Source organism: Pelodiscus sinensis, chromosome 6, assembly GCF_049634645.1.
Source record: "Pelodiscus sinensis isolate JC-2024 chromosome 6, ASM4963464v1, whole genome shotgun sequence".
In the NCBI taxonomy this organism is placed as follows: domain Eukaryota; kingdom Metazoa; phylum Chordata; order Testudines; family Trionychidae; genus Pelodiscus; species Pelodiscus sinensis.
Genome location: NC_134716.1, coordinates 107,008,639 through 107,026,655, shown reverse-complemented (window position 1 = coordinate 107,026,655; position 18,017 = coordinate 107,008,639). Strand labels below are relative to the sequence as shown.

General features: G+C 40.2%; 1 protein-coding gene across 4 annotated transcripts in view; it reads right to left on the bottom strand.

The window, feature by feature from the left end:
- AGXT2 (alanine--glyoxylate aminotransferase 2) overlaps positions 1 to 18,017 on the bottom strand; it is a 67,315-nt gene that overhangs the window by 26,197 nt on the left and 23,101 nt on the right. For 2 of the 4 annotated variants that reach the window (XM_075932577.1, XM_075932579.1), the window contains exons 6-14: positions 16,888 to 16,981; positions 13,706 to 13,799; positions 11,551 to 11,651; positions 9,233 to 9,325; positions 7,407 to 7,539; positions 6,599 to 6,687; positions 4,545 to 4,694; positions 4,145 to 4,243; positions 1,016 to 1,299 (exon numbers count right to left, since the gene is read on the bottom strand). In XM_075932577.1, coding sequence (XP_075788692.1) covers positions 1,192 to 1,299; positions 4,145 to 4,243; positions 4,545 to 4,694; positions 6,599 to 6,687; positions 7,407 to 7,539; positions 9,233 to 9,325; positions 11,551 to 11,651; positions 13,706 to 13,799; positions 16,888 to 16,981 — 961 coding nt within the window. In that variant the 3' untranslated portion in view covers positions 1,016 to 1,191. Of the gene's footprint in view, positions 1 to 1,015; positions 1,300 to 4,144; positions 4,244 to 4,544; positions 4,695 to 6,598; positions 6,688 to 7,406; positions 7,540 to 9,232; positions 9,326 to 11,550; positions 11,652 to 13,705; positions 13,800 to 16,887; positions 16,982 to 18,017 lie in introns of those variants that run through there. The other 2 variants (XM_075932578.1, XM_075932580.1) reach the window with 2 other exon arrangements.

The following is an 18,017-nucleotide window of genomic DNA, read 5'->3' as shown; positions in this document are numbered from 1 at the left end:
TTTTGCTGTTTATTTTATAGATCTCATCTATTATGATGTAGGATGGCGTTTGTGTTTGACCATCTGTCCATAGCTTTCTGAGTTTGTTGTTACAGTGGTTTACTAAGACTTAAGAGCTGTGGTTCTGTATGGAATAATATAGAAACTTATGTAGGGTGTGATGCAATGTAAGGCCCCCACAACTGTATAAAACTGTAAGGTAAGGGCTAATTTATCTCTAAACTTTACCATTTTGGCTGTGTAAGTGTGATTACATCTTTGATTGGACCAAATACTTAAAAACAGTTAGTTGAAATTAACTCAGTTGTAAACTGATTAATAGGAGGATGGTTTTAATCCCATCTTAACCTTTTTTCCCCCCTGCTCAGTGTAATCTAATGTGAGATCTCTGCTGATGACATATGGGGCACATAGCACCTTTTGGCAGCATCTAGAGATGGAGCACTGCTCTGCGTCAAAGGAGAGAAGATCACTGAGGCTGAGCAAGAGACTGGCTCAGAACCTAGTGATATCCTTATTTTAATATGGTTTTTCTCTAAACTGCTAAACACAATCCATCTGCATGTTACAAGCTACCTGTACAACTTTTCTTCATTGAAGAGCTTCCAGCCTCTAGAAATTTGACTCCTCCTCACTTCCTAGTAATGTGTGTCAAGAACAAATCTACAATCAAGCAGCAAAAGCAATTACAACTTTTAAGATCACTAGCTACTAAGCAAATGTTACTGGAGCAAGATTACCCAGAATAATTCTTATGTCACTGCAGAAACTACATCCCAGAATTCCAGCTCATAACAGTTCTTCCTTTCTTTGCCTGACAGTTTTGCTATTCCAGATCTGTTGTAAAGCAGTATCCCTTAGCACGCCTTCTCATGTATGCTAGCCTGAGCACATCAGCCAGACTCACTTGCTGGTGTGACATGTTTTCAGACTAGTTAGCATTAATTAAAAAGTGTTTGTCTTAACTGGTATTTTCGTTATACAAGAAATCAGTCTCGTTGTAAACTGAGTGATCTCACATTACTTAAGCATAATTTATTATTTAATTTAAAATATTCAAAGCAGCTAAATTAGATCAATCTTATCTTCATGCTATACATTTCTTGCCAGTTGTACTTATAGCAATATTTCAGAGTTGGGAGGGTGAATGTTACCAACCAAACATCTTGTCTAAGGAGAAACATTAAGAGTCTATATTGCAGTTTCTTGCAGATGTCTCATTAATGCAGCATGAAATACTTTCACTGCAAAGTCTGCATCTTGCTTTGTAATGCACATTGGAGGTTTAAGTCTAAATGTCTGTAGAAAGAAAGGTAGAAAGTTTTAAATTGGAGTGGGAGGAAGACACTGGGATTGATGTAATTACATATCCATTAATCTCTGCATTTTTAAAGGTTAGTAACCATGGAAAAAATAAGGACAAACTGTAGTTGCAACAGTGGAAATATGATGTTAGGTATGTGGCTGATCATTCCTCCACTGTCCTTAAAAAACCTCCATCTATATTTTAGAGCGTGTGTCAGTCTGTTTGTTCAAGATCTCCTCCTAAACTATAAGAACTAGGACCACCAACGTATGGGCTGCGTCTAGACTGGCATGGTTTTGTGCAAAATCTTGCTGCCTGTCTACAGTGGCCATGAGGATTTGCACAAGAACACTGACTTTCATGTACAAAATCAGTGGTTCTGACGCTCAGGGATAAGCCTTGCGCAAGAGGGCCAGTGTAGACAGCAACGTTAATTTCTTGTGCTAGAAAGCCCGCTGGCTCAAATGGCCATCGGAGCTTTCTTGCGCAAGAAAGCATCTACACTGGCACAGATGCTTTTGCGCAAATACTTTTAATGGAAAAACTTTTCCGTTAAGTATTTGCACAAAATCATGCCAGCTCTGGTGATAGGTTAAGAGAAAGCTGCATAACTTAAACCAAGAGCAGGATTGGGTTCCTCCTAAAAAATGTGAAAGGGAGGGGTAGAGGAGGAGGAATTCAATACTAAGAGTAGCCCTTGGAGGCAGCTATAGCACCTAGAGTAAGAAGGGGAGTCACTGGACATCAGAGGCAGCCCCCTGGAGCCTCATTTTCCCTAAAGAACAGCCTGTGGGGGGAACGGCAGCTGCCAGGGCCTAGCTTCCCCTGCAGTCTGTGGGGGAGCTGCTGGATGAGGGAGCAGCCCCTAGAGCTTCAGCAGGCTGTGGTAGGGAGAGGCCCCTGCAGGCCAGAGGCAGCCCCTAGCCTTGCCACCCACAGACAGCCTGCAGGCCCAGTGGAAAGGGGGGGGAAGCGATGGAATGTGCCCACTGGCGTAGCACCACCCTTGCTGCCATAGGTAACCCAGCTAAGACCCCTCCCAGCCCCTTGCTTTGAGTCCTATACCACCTCCCTGAAGTCTCACTCCAGCCTTCATTTTAAAAGAAAATACAGTAATTGAAATAAAGCCTATATATATTTCATTTATTTTTCACAAGAAAACCTAAAGACTTTACTAACACTACTGTAACTGGGTAGAGGAATTAAGTGAAGGGAGAGAGCTATAGCTAATCATCCAAAGCTATATTGCAGGATTCAAGTATGGAAAAAAAAATCAATTAAAACGAAGCAGAACCAGCCCAGTAAGGTGTGATTAAATAGTGCACTTCAGCCCCATGCTTGTTTCATCAACAAATAATTATATTCTACAGTATCTTAGAATGGAATTGAATTTTAGTTTTAACATGTTCCCTTAATTAGTTCAGGCTTCCAGCTCTTTGAATACAACAGAACTTGGTCATTCCTATGTAAACCCTGCTGGTGCCTATCACCTGTTACAGCTGTGGTTGAGATTTGATTTAGAACATCATTTGCTTTTATGCTACTCAAATAGTAAACTATACATCCCAGGGCAAACAGTCTAAAAATCTGATGAGGCATGCATATTAATGACAGATTTAGGAAAGTTCAACCCTTGCAGTTTCTATTGCTGTCTATAAATGCTGCAGATGGTCTGTCCTCAAACAGGCTGAACTATTACTAGAAGGGATGTAAGCGATTAGTCAAGTAGTCAACTACCTGATAAGCATTGGCTTATCAGGTATCAGTCACTACTTGACTAGTCACTCCCCCCTCCCCTTTGCTGCCTGTCAGAGGCAGTGGGAAGAGCAGGAGCTGGTGCTGGGGGGAGCCTGGCGGCTCTTACTACATTTAAAAAAAGCAGAGGCGCAGCACCTGGGACTCAGCTGTCCAGGCTTGTGCCCAGTCCCACAGTGCTATAGCTCTGCCTTTTCAATGTAGTAAAAGCCTAGTGGCTCTTACTACATTTAATAAGCGGAGTCACAGCAAACTCCCTTAACTAATTGAGTAGCTGATAGAAATTCCATCAACTACTCATCTTATCAATTGCTATTTAACATCCCTAATTACTAGATGATCATTAGTAGGTGCAAATCTGTTTGGATCACTTGATTGTGCATTGTAGGAATTAATCTGAGGTATAGTATGTGCATCATCAAATATCCTTTATCTTCTGAAGCTGGCTGATCTGAGGGAGCTGGATTAAGTCCTGGCTCTGAACACTGTCAGCAGTAGGCTAGTAACCGTACTATTACCCTGAAGGACAAAAATGCCAGCAGTCCTTAGAGAACTTATTTCAAGTGAAATGGAATAAGTTAACATATAGCAATTTACTGGGTACAATGGAAGGTGTGGATTCACAAGAGATGTTCTGGCTTATTCCCAGATGGGTAGAATTTCATCAGCTCTGAGTATGCCAGGCTGACAAAATTTAATGCACTTTTCTCTTTTCATATGGTTCTGACCATCAGCCCATGACAAAACTGAACAATGTGACAGATCTGATAGGACTAGGCATTTCTGGTTTTGGTAGCATCTAAATATTAAAAAGATAGGGTTGATGGGTGTATCATAGACTACTATTAAGGATCACATTCCTTTCTGAAGAGCAGGAATTTAAAGAGTAAATAATTTACTGAAATAATTGAGAGGATTAAAACAAAAGCATCTTGATCTGCAATATTCATTAAACAAGAAGACTTGTTTACTAACTTCCAAACTTTTTTATAGTTCTCTAAAAATTAACTTCAATTCAATTTGAAAAGTCAAATCAGCTGCAATTAAGTCAGGACAAAAGATACATAAATGAGTTTACTGTACCTGATTATACAGTCCACCCCTGCCAATCAATAATCCCATGTCTTTGCAGTTTTCCCAGATCTGACTCATCTCTTCAACTGGAAGAGGTTGACAACTGTCCTGTGGAATAGAGAAAGCAAGAGGCCTTTTGTCTAGATGTCAAACTATATTACGGGGAAAGCAACAAGTGTTCTATTGCTACCACCCATTTTTGGATAAAGTTAATGATCATCTTGCCTTTTAGGATGGGACTATTCAGAGTTCCAGATGTATTAAGCACTTTGAATATTCAAATTATTAGTGCAGAGTTCTGACTTGCTATTTTTCAGATAAATAGCTACATGCTCTCAGTTGGCATATAGTCATTTCACACAAGAGTTTTAATACTGGGTAAATAGAAGGGCATGTGCAATTTACCAACCTTATTCTTCACCATTTCTATCCCAATCATAAGGCCTTTGCCACGGACATCTCCAATGATCTCAAATTCATCTCTCAATTTAGCAAACTCCAATAGCATATAAGTCCCCACTTCTTCACTGTTCTTTTGAAGACCATCTTCTGCAATAGCCTGGTTTATGTACAAAGACCAAAGTTGTTGGAAATAATGAATTATAGAAAATGGCTAATGAAAACACCTGTAACTAGCCTGCAAGCTCATTACCCCCCAGCAGAGATTTACAACTTCGTATTAGTAAGTCTGCCTTAAATTTTACTTTAATAAGAAAGGCCACAAAAAATCTAAACTATGTGTGTCAAATTAATCAATAGCTTATGTCATATACTTTTTCATTATTTACTCATCAGTTAATTGATCCTCAAGGTACTAATGTGTAAGCTTTACACAAACATATAAAACTGACCATGTTAAGCAGCATAAAAAAATCTTTGTCCGATTCAGTTCAGCTCTAAAAAGTGTCATAAAGTGCCATAAAAGCAATGTGACATACCTATAATTTGGCAGTGTATATTTATTACTCCTTGTAAAGCTTTCTGGTGAACATCTGAGTACATTATTATGCTGTATTTAGCAAAGCATTCATTTTAAAACTCAGTAATTATTGATTTATTTCTACCAGCCCCTGGCACAGAGTCAGGATATTACAGCATTTAATCAATGACATATTAACTTACCTCTACTCTGAATTGCAAAAATGAAGATTTTGCAATTTGAGGGTCTAAAACTCGCACAATGTCTTTATTTAATCCTACTCAGATTTGAGGATCGTGGCTAAAACACAACTTGGATTAGAGCCACCTTGGTAGCAGTTATTTTAAACAAAAAATGAGGTGTTGGAGCTCCTACACTTTAATTCTATGCTGAATGCAACAGAAGATAGATAGGCTGTTGGTCCTCTGAAGTGCTATTCTATTTGAACAAGCCTCCAGTAAATTTGGATGTAACAAGGGAACCAGATGGTCAGAACCCTGCAATATAATATCATTACATAGAAATGAGGTTTAAGGAAGGGTGTGTACATATGACCAAGTGAATGTTTGTCCTCACATCAATACGACCTATACCCTTGCCCTGCTTTTCAAGGTGTTGTATGAGGATTTAATTTCACTATTCTTTTTTGAAAGTGGAAGCTTGGTGTTTAAAATATGCTTTAAGTATGTACCTCAGAGTATATGCTTTTGCTAGGTTAGATGATTTCTATAAAGGAAAAGTGATGAACTCCATGGCTACGTCTACACTGGCATGATTTTCCGAAAATGCTTTTAACAGAAAAGTTTTCTGTTAAAAGCATTTCCGCAAAAGCACATCTAGATTGGCAGGATGCTTTTCCGCAAAAGCACTTTTTGCAGAAAAGCGTCCTTGGCCAATCGAGACGCAGTTTTCGGCAAAAAAGCCCCGATTGCCATTTTCGCGATCGGGGCTTTTTTGTGGAAAACACTACTGTGCTGTCTACACTGGCTTTCGGAAAAAGACTTTTGCCCGAACGGGAGCAGCATAGTATTTCCGCAAGAACACTGATAATCTTACATGAGATCGTCAGTGTTCTTGCGGAAATTCAAGTGGCCAGTGTAGACAGCTGGCAAGTTTTTCCGCAAAGTCAGACGATTTTGCGGAAAAACTTGCCAGTCTAGACACAGCCCATGGGACTGAACTGCTTAATTATGACACCTACTAAAGTAAACTCCGTGTACTTCTATTGACAAACAGGATACTGAGCACATAAGCAAGGAAAGAAAAAGATGAAGCTATTAATCACAGTCTATTAACCATAGCGTTATTTAATCCTCTTATTCCTGCTACAAGGCGAAATCAGTTATAGAAATGGGAGAGAGGCAATTAATTTGTTCTTATATGTGTATATCTCCAATGAATTAATAAAAATAAGTATTTCTCATTTTCTGTATATAGTAGAAGTTCCATCATTTGGAAGGGAAGTAGCACAAAGCTGCCTCTGCCAAAACACTTAGCAAGCAATAGTGTAGTAAGATACTATGAACATATCACTTTTTTCTTACATCAAGAACTGCAGATCCAACTACACAGGCCATAGGGTTTCCTCCAAATGTGTTAAAATGAAGATTTTGAGCCAAGGAATTTGCAATCTCTAAAAGAAAAAGCACACTCATTGGTTTTCTTCCTCACAATTACCTGACGACTGGTGATAAGTTCTATCAGTTTCAACTTCATGTTTAATAATATAACATTGTGCTCCAATTTAATTGTAGGCAAAAGAAGAAAAGGATATTGTTTCGGGTAACCAATTTGAAATCATTAGGGCAAAGTTTCAGAAGATACATGGTCTGTAGCAGATGCTAAAAGGAAAGGGGATGGGGTTTTAATAGATGAACAATTATGTTTCTAACAGAGCTAGAGAACGGTCTAGTTAGTACACCTATGATAAAACTTATTCTTTCCTTGAGCGATTAAATCCACTGAATTGTTCATATTAACTACTCAACAATTCTGGAGTTGTCCAGAATGCTTCTCTAGTACTAATGGTATGTCTCATGGGCAGGGCAATGAATTTAGAATTTCTGTGTTCTGTCAGTTCTGCCAATGACTCACTGGGCTAGGTGTCAATCTCAGTTACACCAGTATAACCATTGCTTTCAATGGATTTATTTTAGATTTGAACTGGTTTAATGGGGAGCAAAATCTGAATTGGATTAAAAAAATTCAATGCCTTGTTTTTTTGTACCATGAGGACAATACTTACTATTTCATAAGCGCGGTCTTCTGGCTGGATAAAAGGCTAGAGGGAAGCTAAGTTATTCTATAATCTATTCATTAGTCACCTCAGTGTTATGCTTTAGAATAACATACCTGATGTGGTTATGACAGCTGCCATTGGAAAGCCATTACCAATTCCTTTTGCCAAGGTAACAATATCAGGGACTACATCATGTGTTTGAAATCCCCAGAAATGGCTGCCAGTCCGTCCAAACCCTGTCTGGACCTTTCAAAAAATCCAAAATAGTTTAAGTTGTTTCTTAGTTTCATAAGTGGTATTTTATCTATGCCTTTCTGTTACCAATTTGCACTTACAGCTGTAAGATCTTAATGTCAACTTCATTCTAGCAGGTTTCTCATTCAATTGGCTTCACACAGTTTTTCTTTCCTATACTAAATACTGACTGTAGGAAAAGACAGGTTCCACTGATAGTTTTGTCGACAGCTTTTCTTTTTAATAGACACTGTACACTTCATACAAATGAAAAGTGGTATTGCATCCATCCTATCTCCTCTGTAATTATACAATTTAAATCTCTCAGTAAACAGCAATATTCAGAATAGCACCTACAAGTCCTAGTTGCTGAAGCACCTAACAGAGCTTGCTTATGAGTCATCATACTGCTGGCACCACAGGTGTTTGGTGAATTTCAGTACTGAGCAGCTATAAAAAGTACAATACTACGGGCATGTCTACACTAGTGAAAAGATCAACCCTCCAGAGGTTTGATTTAGCAGGGCTAATGTAGACCTGTAAATGGAATGCTGAGGGCAGCCACCACTGGTGTCTGGTACTCCTCGTTCTGCAAGGAGTAAGGGAAACTTAACGGGAGCGTGTACTCCCCTCAGCCTCCTGCTGTGTGGATGCCATCACAGCATGGCTTAAGGTAAGCTGACTCTAGCTAAGCATTTTGCATAACTGGAGTTGCTTAACTTAAATCAACCTGCCTGGTCTAGTATAGACAAGGCCTAAGAGTGTTTTTATGATGACAGTTAACACCCTTTCTCCTAGTTAACATGGCGAGAAGGACTGAGAAGTTATGAATGGGAGTTGTAGCTGTGTAGCACTTTTCAGAATCTCTAGTTTCAAGCTATAATAATTCTAACACCTCTAGCACAGTATACTTTAGTCACTCAACCTGTGTTTCCATGAGTTAGTTATCAGTCAGACTGTCTTAACCAAGCAAATCAGATTAAATTGGATTAAAATATGTAACTGCAAAAGAGTTGTAGCAGGCTACCCTCTAGATCTCATCCAGCTACAGTGACACTTGCCTTGTCTACACTACGGTTTTACAACGTTATCTTGTAAAAACTGTTTTCCTAATCAGTCACTCTGGATCAGGCTTTAAATATGTAATGGTAAGTTTTTAAGAATCATATTTTATGCCGCCATAAACAAGTCAATGGTGCTCTACCCAATCAGTGAAATGGTGCTCTGCTGAGCCGGTCTTAGGGGCGGGAGAGCGTGGCAGTTGCCTGGGGCCACCATTTTCAAAGGGCCGCTGACAGAAGCCCGCTCGGGACACATGGCAACTAAAGGGGCTGTGACCGTATTTTGGCCCAGCTCCCGCCCCTTTTCTTTGCTTGACAACTTTTCCCTGGTGGTTGCCTGGGGCTTCCAATTGGTTAGGACCAGCCCTAGTGCCCTTTAACAGAAACTGTCAACTGAGAACTATCATTATTAATGTAATGCACAGGAACGTGAAGAATTAATAACTTCTGCTATTAACTTTGTCTAGCAAAGGCTCTTGTGCTGGAATTCCATTCTTTGGTCCTCTCTTAGGCTGTGAAACTGGAAAGGCTAAACTATTTTGAGGGTCTGTATTTTACATTCATTCCAATTGCTGACTTTTTCAGTGGCCTGGCAGAAATAGCCCCTTCCTCCCCGCAAAAAAACTGGGTTTCTGGATACTCACTTCATCTGCGACACAGACGCCTCCTCTCTCACGTACTAGCCGAAAAGCTTCCTTTAGAAATCTTTTAGGATACTGAACAGCTCCATTAACACCCTGTCAAAAATGTGCAAATATGTATTGTCTTTGGCACAAACTCTACACCACAAACACTGGCAGTCCTCAGGTGATCAGCCAGTGAGAACTTTAATTCACTACATAACTAAATCACCAAAGTTCCTTGTGTCATAGATCTTTTCAGATGCATTGCCCAACAGGCAGAATTAGAGAGAGTGGCTGTCTTTGAAATTTGAATTCTCAGTTTGTATCAATATTACATGGGCTATAAAAATAAAACAATGCGAAGTTAGGAGACAGTGAAAAGTAAAAAAAATCATGACTTCAGCCTTCTCTTTCTAATGCAAATGCATCTGTTGGCTGCAAGTGGGTTCTAGGTGGGTCACAGTCTCAGTGTGAAGAGGAGACTGCGACTGGGAGGAGAAATGAGCCCACCCATTACTCACTGCACAGCAGCAGATCCTGTCTTGTGAAGCTGGGCCTGGTTCTCTTCAGCAGGACTTGAGACCTAGCAGAAGGGCCAAACCTGAGTGGTACTACAACTCTATCTGCCAGGTTGAACAGTAGGGAACTAAGCCCAGCCCTGCAGGTCCCATCTCGTGTCTCTTCCCAAGTGTGGGCCATGCGTAGGTCACAAAAAGTGGCAACAAAAAATTTTAAAAAAGGTCCAGCACAACTTGTTTACTTATCCAACAGCAAATATGCGTCAGAGAATTATATTCTGTATGGTGCTGATGCAACAATATCTAGACTATTGTAACACTTGTATGCGCATTAAAGCCAGAATGGAATAAACTGGAGAGAGTTCACAGAACAGCAGCAAATGTGAACGGAGAGCTGGAGAAAGTGTTTCGGAATAGATTAAAAGAAACATATATACGTAAGCTAAAATGTCAAAGGTTGGAGGGATAACATAATAGCCAGAGTTTTGCAGCTTCTATATGCTCCCAAACAAGAGAGAAATTAGGTGTAATGTGATGAAACTAAGCAAGGATAAATTTAGTACAAATATCAGGATAAAATTCCCTTCGGTGAAACTGTTATACTGGAGAATATTCCCAATGGAACAGATAAGAAACATTAGACTGGCTAGAACAACTGAAAACATACTGTAAGGCATGATTTTGGTTTTGGAGCAAGATGGAGTTGATGGCCTAACAGGCATTTCGCCTGCTTAATTTAGACCAATATCTTCAATAATGGACTATGAGGTTCATGACAGCAGAATGCCTAGAGCCTATAGGAGCTAATGATACTGAACTACAGCAGCATTGCCAATAGAGAAATCCCTTTGCTCCAACAATGCAATCATGAAGGACAGAAATGAGAGTCAGAAACTACAAAAGAAAGCAGAGGGGATAAGAGCTTCACATTGCATTTTACCTACTTTATCTAGCAAATCCACAGAAATCCAAGTAATTCCTAAAATTAATTCCTTGTGTTACAACAATTAGGCATTTTAAAATATGATTTACTGTAGGACTGGATATCAATCCTGGGGTGATTTTCGTGTCACTTTAAAATACTTTTAATAACTAGGAATAGAGTATTAGCAACTAAGTTTAAGATTGTATAATTTATTAGTATTTCAACATAATAGCATAAAAATAAGATCTTGAAGAAGAATAATAAGAGCTATGTACACTTTTCAGACTATCAATTGATAGTAGATATGCCTTTACTGAACACAAACCATACAGGCAACAGTGGTTAAAATGACCTATTTTGCTAGTGCCTGCCATACTTTATTAAATATGTGTTTATTCGCTAAATATTGAGCAAATTATTTTTAAAAGCAATCTATGAAAAAGACAGTAGGCTTGTAAGAATAAATTTGATTTACCAGTTTTGTTTTGTAGGAATATTATCGGTGTCAAGTCGCCCACTAATTTGTTATTGAATAGACAGGCTATGGAAAATATATTAATCCTGCTCTCAGTTATCAAGGGAAAAAAACAACACACAAAATAAAAAAACTACACAAAAGTGAAATCATGGCTTCACTGAAGTCAGAAGCAAAACTTCTTTTTGACTTCACTTGGGTTAGAATTTCTCCCAGGATGCATCTTTGGCAGTTAAGATTAAGTAATGTTCCAGCCCTTTCTTTTGGATGATCAAAGTGGTTCAAAGATGACTAAAAGTACAGTTTTTAGAGGGAAGTTACATTTAAGCCTTATCAACCTTGCAAAAGACTTGTTCATGTTTTAGCTCTTTGTGGTTTAATGTACTATTACGATTAGAATGAGACATGGCAAGTCACCTACTTGAATTGGCTCCGCGATAAACCCGGCTATTGCCTTTGGCACACAAGTACTCAGAGTGTCATTGAACTGTTCAATGTACCGGTCATTTGCTTCACAACAACCTGTGTTGAGGAAATATTGATAAAAATAATGTACTGAAAATAAACACAAAGTTAGACTGATAATGTGAAACTACAGTGTTTTAACATATACGAAGAGCATCTTTTTAGTGTTTTTACATATGTAATAAAAACCCGTAATGTTCTCAGATTAGAGTTAACAAAAGAAATTAATCATTTTGCTTCCCTATGTGTTATCTGAGGCCAGTCTTTTTTCTTAATTTTCCTGATTTACAGAAGTTGAAAAACAGCCACTGTCTGATGATAATGACATCTCTTGCCCCATCTACAACCCCCCCAGCTACTATGCTTTTTAAAATAATTAAAATTCCAAAATTCCAAAATTTTCACAAAGCTGGCAGTCCATGGGAGCTGGAGACTGGTGAGGCCAGCAGCCTGTGAAGCCAGCAGCCCATAGGGGCTGGAGGCAAAGCACCTGCAGGGCCACAGCCCAGCAGAGCTCATTTAAACATGTAACTAATTTAAATTTTAATTGGTTACGTATTTTTAGGGTTTTTCACATTTCTAGTCTCGCTCACATGCTCAAGGGCTCACCCCATTTTGGGTCGGGAAAGAATATTCTCCCCCACCCGTCTTTCTCGTTTTCCTCTACAGCAGGAGCCTAAGTTCACTAGTTTTTTGAATTAGAGTAAATGGTTTATTCGTTGTAACCTGAAGTCTTTAAATCATGATTTGAAGACTTCAGTAGCTCAGTTACAGGTTATCAGTCTACTACAGGAGTAGATGGCCTGCAACATGAAGTTCTGTAGCCTGCAATGAACTTTACTAGATGATCACAATGTTCCCCTCCTGGCCGTAAAGCCTATGATAGGATAAATATAAAACAAAGTACATCTTGGTCCAGCATGATTACTAATGAAAAGACAGGTGAGAACATTATGGAAAATTTGACTATATGTGACACGGTATCACTATGCACTATAATAGAACACAAATCAGATGTCTAACCGGTTGCAAACTAGTGAGATTCATCCCTTTATTCACCATCAGTGACAAAAAAAATGGCAAGAGATTGCTTTGTTGCGTAGTTAGGGAAAAGTGAGTAAATGTTTATTGCAGCTAGGAGAAAAAATATTTTCTAATTATCATTTGTAGAAGAACAGAGAAGCTTTCCAATGGCCTCAACACAGTGTGGTATCCATAATGCCTTGTTCCATGCAAGATTTTTGCCACACAATTTTGCTTTCAATAGCAATCCATTTTAGAGTTTCAGGTTTACATGTTGCATTGATCATATGTCCCTTCAATATGAAAGCTACCAAAAAACTTTACCCAGGAAAGCAGAAAACACAATTGTCAGTATCCCTAAGCTCCTGGCAACTCTTAGAATATTTCAAAGCAGCAGGCTGCTGATTATGAGAACAGAACTTGACTTGATTGTTAGGATTTTCAAAGGATTCCACAGGTGTGAGATGTCCAGCTCCCACATATTTCCCAATTTCCTTAACTCCCTTTGAAAAAAAAATCATAGCCTCGCAGCCCTATTGATGAAGACTCAGTACATGGCAATATTCATAATAGCATGCACGTATTTGTCCTTGTTACTAAACATCTAAGCTACGTCTACAGTGGCGAGTTCTTGCGCAAGAACTCTTTTGTGGAAGAGTTCTTTTGTAAAAAAATCTTCCACAAGAGCGTGTCCACACAGCCATGTGCTTTTGTGCAAGACCATCCATGGCAGCATGGACGCTCTCTTGCACAAGAAAGCTCCGATGGCCATTTTAACCATAGGGGTTTCTTGCGCAAGAAATTCATGTTGCCTGTCTACACTGCCCTCTTGTGGAAGAGCCCTAGCATAAGAGGGCTTATTCCTCGTGGGGAGAGGAATAACTCTTCTGGAAGAAGCCCTGTTTTACAACACTAGACTGTAAATTCACTTGTGCAAGAACACTCGTGCAGTGTAGACAGCAGGCAAGTTTTTGCACAAGAACAGCTGTTCTTGCACAAGAAGCTGCCAGTGTAGACATAGCCCTTGAGCCTTCTCCAGTCCCTTCTCTTTTGCACCTACCAGCAGACATTTTTTGACACCAACTAACCTTGAGAACAACTGCATTTCCGAATAGTTTGCACTGGAGAATCTCGGCAATGGCTTCCTCCCCACAGACCACGGAAAACATCTGGTAACATGGTCTGCAAAGCACAGTGAACAGCTATAATTTCATCAGTGCGAGGCATGCAAGTACTGATCAACAGAAAAATGTTTACACGGATATTCTGAAGGTTGTTAAACACTTTATTCCAATATTCCTTTTATTATAATTACAGTAAACTTCTGATAATCTGGCACCTTTAGGACCCAGGGGGTGCCGGATTATCAGATTTGCCGGACTATCAGAAGGGGGGGCTATGAGGGGCCTGGGCTGGGGGGGGATGCCATCCCAGATCCCTCATAGCCCCCCCTTCCGATAGTCCGGCTCTGCCCCAGGCGTCCCTGATTCAGCCGCTGCTGGTCAGTTTCAGCAGCGGCTGAATCAGGGACGCCTGCAGCAGAGCAGCTGGGGTGCTGCTGGGTTTGTCTGGTAGCGCCGACCCTTGGTGCAGTGAGACCAACCCGGCAGCACCCCAGCTGCTCTTGGGGATGCCTGGGGCAGAGCAGCTGGGGTGCTGCTGGGTTGGTCCCGCAGCGCCACTCCTCGGTGCTACTGGACCAACCCGGCAGCATCCCAGCTGCTCTGCCCCAGGCGTCCTGATTCAGCCACTGCTGATACTGATCAGCGGCTGACTCCAGGAAGCCCGAGGCAGAGTACTTCCGGGTTCCTGATGGTGCCGGACCATCAGATGCCGGACCATCAGAGTTTTACTGTATTATTATTTGGTTAAATAGACCTTGTGATCAAGAGAGTTTCTAAATCTGATCACATCTACCAGGAAACCTGATTCAGTCGATCCCTCCAAAAACAACTTGTGAAAACATTTATCCTCCCCGCAGATTTGAGGCTTCACGCAGGAAGTAGGGTAGAAAGCTAGAAATGAGTTTCTGAAGTTAAAAAAACCCCTCTGTCGTCCAGTGATTATTTTTGAGGGGTATTCACTCACAGCTCACCCCTTTTTTTTAGTTATATTAGTTAATTGTTAGCCAAGACTCAATAGTTTTGTCTAAAATGACTAGTATAATTCCAAGAATGCCTAGAAAAAGGGCAATAAAGTTGGCTGGAAGGGACCCTAAGAAGTCATCTAGTCTAGTCCCAAGTGTTGAGGCAGGACTAAATATAACAACCATCCCAGATAGCTTTTTGTCTCATCTATTCTTGAAAATGACCAGGGATAGGGTTTCCACAATCTCACTTGGAAGCCTATTCCATTATTTAACTGTCTTTATAGTCTGAAGCTTTTCTTAATATCTAACCTAAATCTCCCTGGTGCACATTAAACTGATTACCTTTTGTCCAGACGTATAGACCAACTGATAACTGTCCTTTTCTATAAATAGCCCTTAACATAGTTGAAAAAAACTGATCAGATACCTCCCTCCCCAATCAACTTTGCTTAAGAGTAAACATGACCAGGTTTTTAAGCCTTCCTCATAGATCAGGTTTTCTAACTCTTTTATCATTTTTATGGCTCTCTTCTGGTCTCTCTCCAATTTGTCCACATCTTTCTTTAAGTGTGGAACCCAGAACTGGTCATAAAACTCCAGCTGATGCCTCACAGGTACTGAGCAGAGCGGGGACAATTATACTCCTCTCAATAAACCCCAGAAAGTTATTAGCCTATTTTGCAACTGCATTACATTATTTACTCATTCAATTAGTGATCCACTACAACTCCCAGGTCCTTTTCAGCAGCACTAATGTCTAGCCACATAGATTCTCCATTTTCCTATATACACATTTGATTTTTCCATCCCAACTATAATACTTTGTACTTGTTTTTATTGAATTTCATCTTGTTCATTTCTGATTTTAAAAAAATGTATAAAGGTAATTTTATATTCTAATGTTGTTCTCCAAATGTGATATGACTTAGCTATCTGACAGTGAACACTGCTATAAGTACTGTTTTCCAGCCAGTTATGCATCCACCTTAGAGGGAGGCAGTGACATCTAATGGACTGATAGTGGACTGGAAGCCAGGTTCTGCCAATGACTATGTAAAAATGGGCAAGACACTTAATAAATTCCATGGGCCAGATTCTCAACTGCATTCAAAGAGGGCTGGGTGCATCAAAGGGTCAGGGGCAGAGTGCACATCACAAAGGAGCCCTTGTGGAGGGCTGTTCTGTGACCAGTATGGTTTCTAGCACAGATTACAGTAGCCAACACCATTTTCCACAGAAACAGTGTCTGCAGCCAAGGGTCATCAGAGTGTAGCGATACAAGCACATCCCTTTCCCCAGACATACCCCTTATGGTGGGGATTGGGAGGAGGAGCTGAAGGAGCCACTATGGTTTTCCAACATAATTTCAGTCCAAAAGGGAATTCCCTACGGGCTAGCTTTAAGCGGCTTTGCAGCAGTAAACCAGAGTAAACTTGCCATAGTGGGCTTGAGAATAGGTCCTGAGACTGACGTGCCATTACTCTGCATCTTGTACAGCATTTATATTTGTAAAAAGCAAGAGTAACGTGGGTTTAAAGCACTATAATTCTAATTGCTAGCATTTGTCACTCGCACTGCATGGGTGCAAATAGCTGCACAAGGTGCAGTGAAACAGAATCGTAGAACACTAGAACTGGAAGGGACCTTGAGAGGTCATCAAGTCCAGTCCCCTGCCCTCACGGCAGGACCCAGTACCATCTAGATCATCCCTGATAGATGTCTATCCAACCTGCTCTTAAATATCTCCAGAGATGGAGATTCCACAACCTCCCTAGGCAACTTATTCCTGTGTTTAGCCACCCTGACAGTTAGGAAGTTTTTCCTAATGTCCAACCTAAACCTCCCTTGCTGCAGTTTAAGCCCATTGCTAATTGTCCTATCCTCAGAGGCCAAGGAGAACAATCTCTTTCTCCCTCCTCTGTGACACTCTTTTAGATACCTGAAGACCGCTATCATGTCCCCTCTCAGTCTTCTCTTTTCCAAACTAAACAAGACCAATTCTTTCAATCTTCCCTCATAGGTCATGGTGAATTAGGCTGTATATGTACTATTTATAAGCCTTAGAGGGCTACAGGGAGGGTAAGTCAATAGTTGTACAGTGCTTTAAAGATGAAGAGCATTAAATAAATCCAAGAAAAATACAAGGTTCATTATTCAGCAGATACTACAAAAAAATCTCACTGTTTGGCAGCCAAACCCATTGGCAACACCATGTTTATAAGATCCAATGGACGTCAAACCCAGCGTGTATGGACTGGCTCCATGGTATCCTCCTCTGTGTCAACAAAGCACACAAACAACATTTATAGTCTTCTGAATCCACTAGCTGCAAAAGTTTTTAGGAGGAAACAATATCAGTATTCACAGAAGGCTGCTTTCTGATGTGTGAGTGTAAGACAGCTAATGACTGGAAAACATAGGTGCACCCAATAAGGGATGCCTCTTGCCCTATCCATCACTCTATTTTGAGTGCCTACCAGTTGTGAGTTTTCATTGCAATTTTAAGCACACTCTGAAATAATACATTAATTTAGTGGTTCTGAAGGTGAAGTGCTAAGAAAACTGATTGGAGCCAATGGTAACTTAGGTAGGTGGTGTGCAAGCTTCCTCATGCAGGTCAGCCAGAACATCTGAATCCTACAGAACAAATGCTCCTGCTGTTATGGGAATTAATATATTGGAAAAATTTCAGACAACATAAAGCATTACATAAATCCTTTGTTGAGCAGAATGGCTGCAAGACTACCAGTTTGTTAAGACCTGCATTTTTATTTTTAAAGGTGGCTATTACCAAGATATCCAAGCAGAAAGGATGTTTATATTATTTTAAAAATTGCACTCTCTTTCCTTAAGGATTAAAAACAGAAGTTATAGGTCCTAGGTCAATGCATGGCTTGTAAATGGAGTATTTCTAATACAAGCAGACTTATTGAACCTTAACTCCTGATTAATACTGCTGTTTTACTCTATTTTAGGAGATAAGAACAGCCACAATGGGTCAGACCAAAGGTACATCTAGCCCAGTATCCTATGTTCTGACAGTGGCCAATGGTGGGTTCCACAGAGGAAATGAACAAAACAGGTAATCATCAAGTGATCCACTCCCTGTTGCCCTTTCCCAGCTTCTGGGAAATACAGGCTACGGACACCATCCCTGCCTAACAGTCATTGATGGACCTATCCTCCATGAATTTATCTAGCACTTTTCTGAATCCTGTTATAATCTTGGCCTCCACAGCTTTCACTGGCAAAGTTCCACAGGCTGATTGTCCATAGTGTGAAAAAATATTTCCTGTTGTTTGTTTTAAACC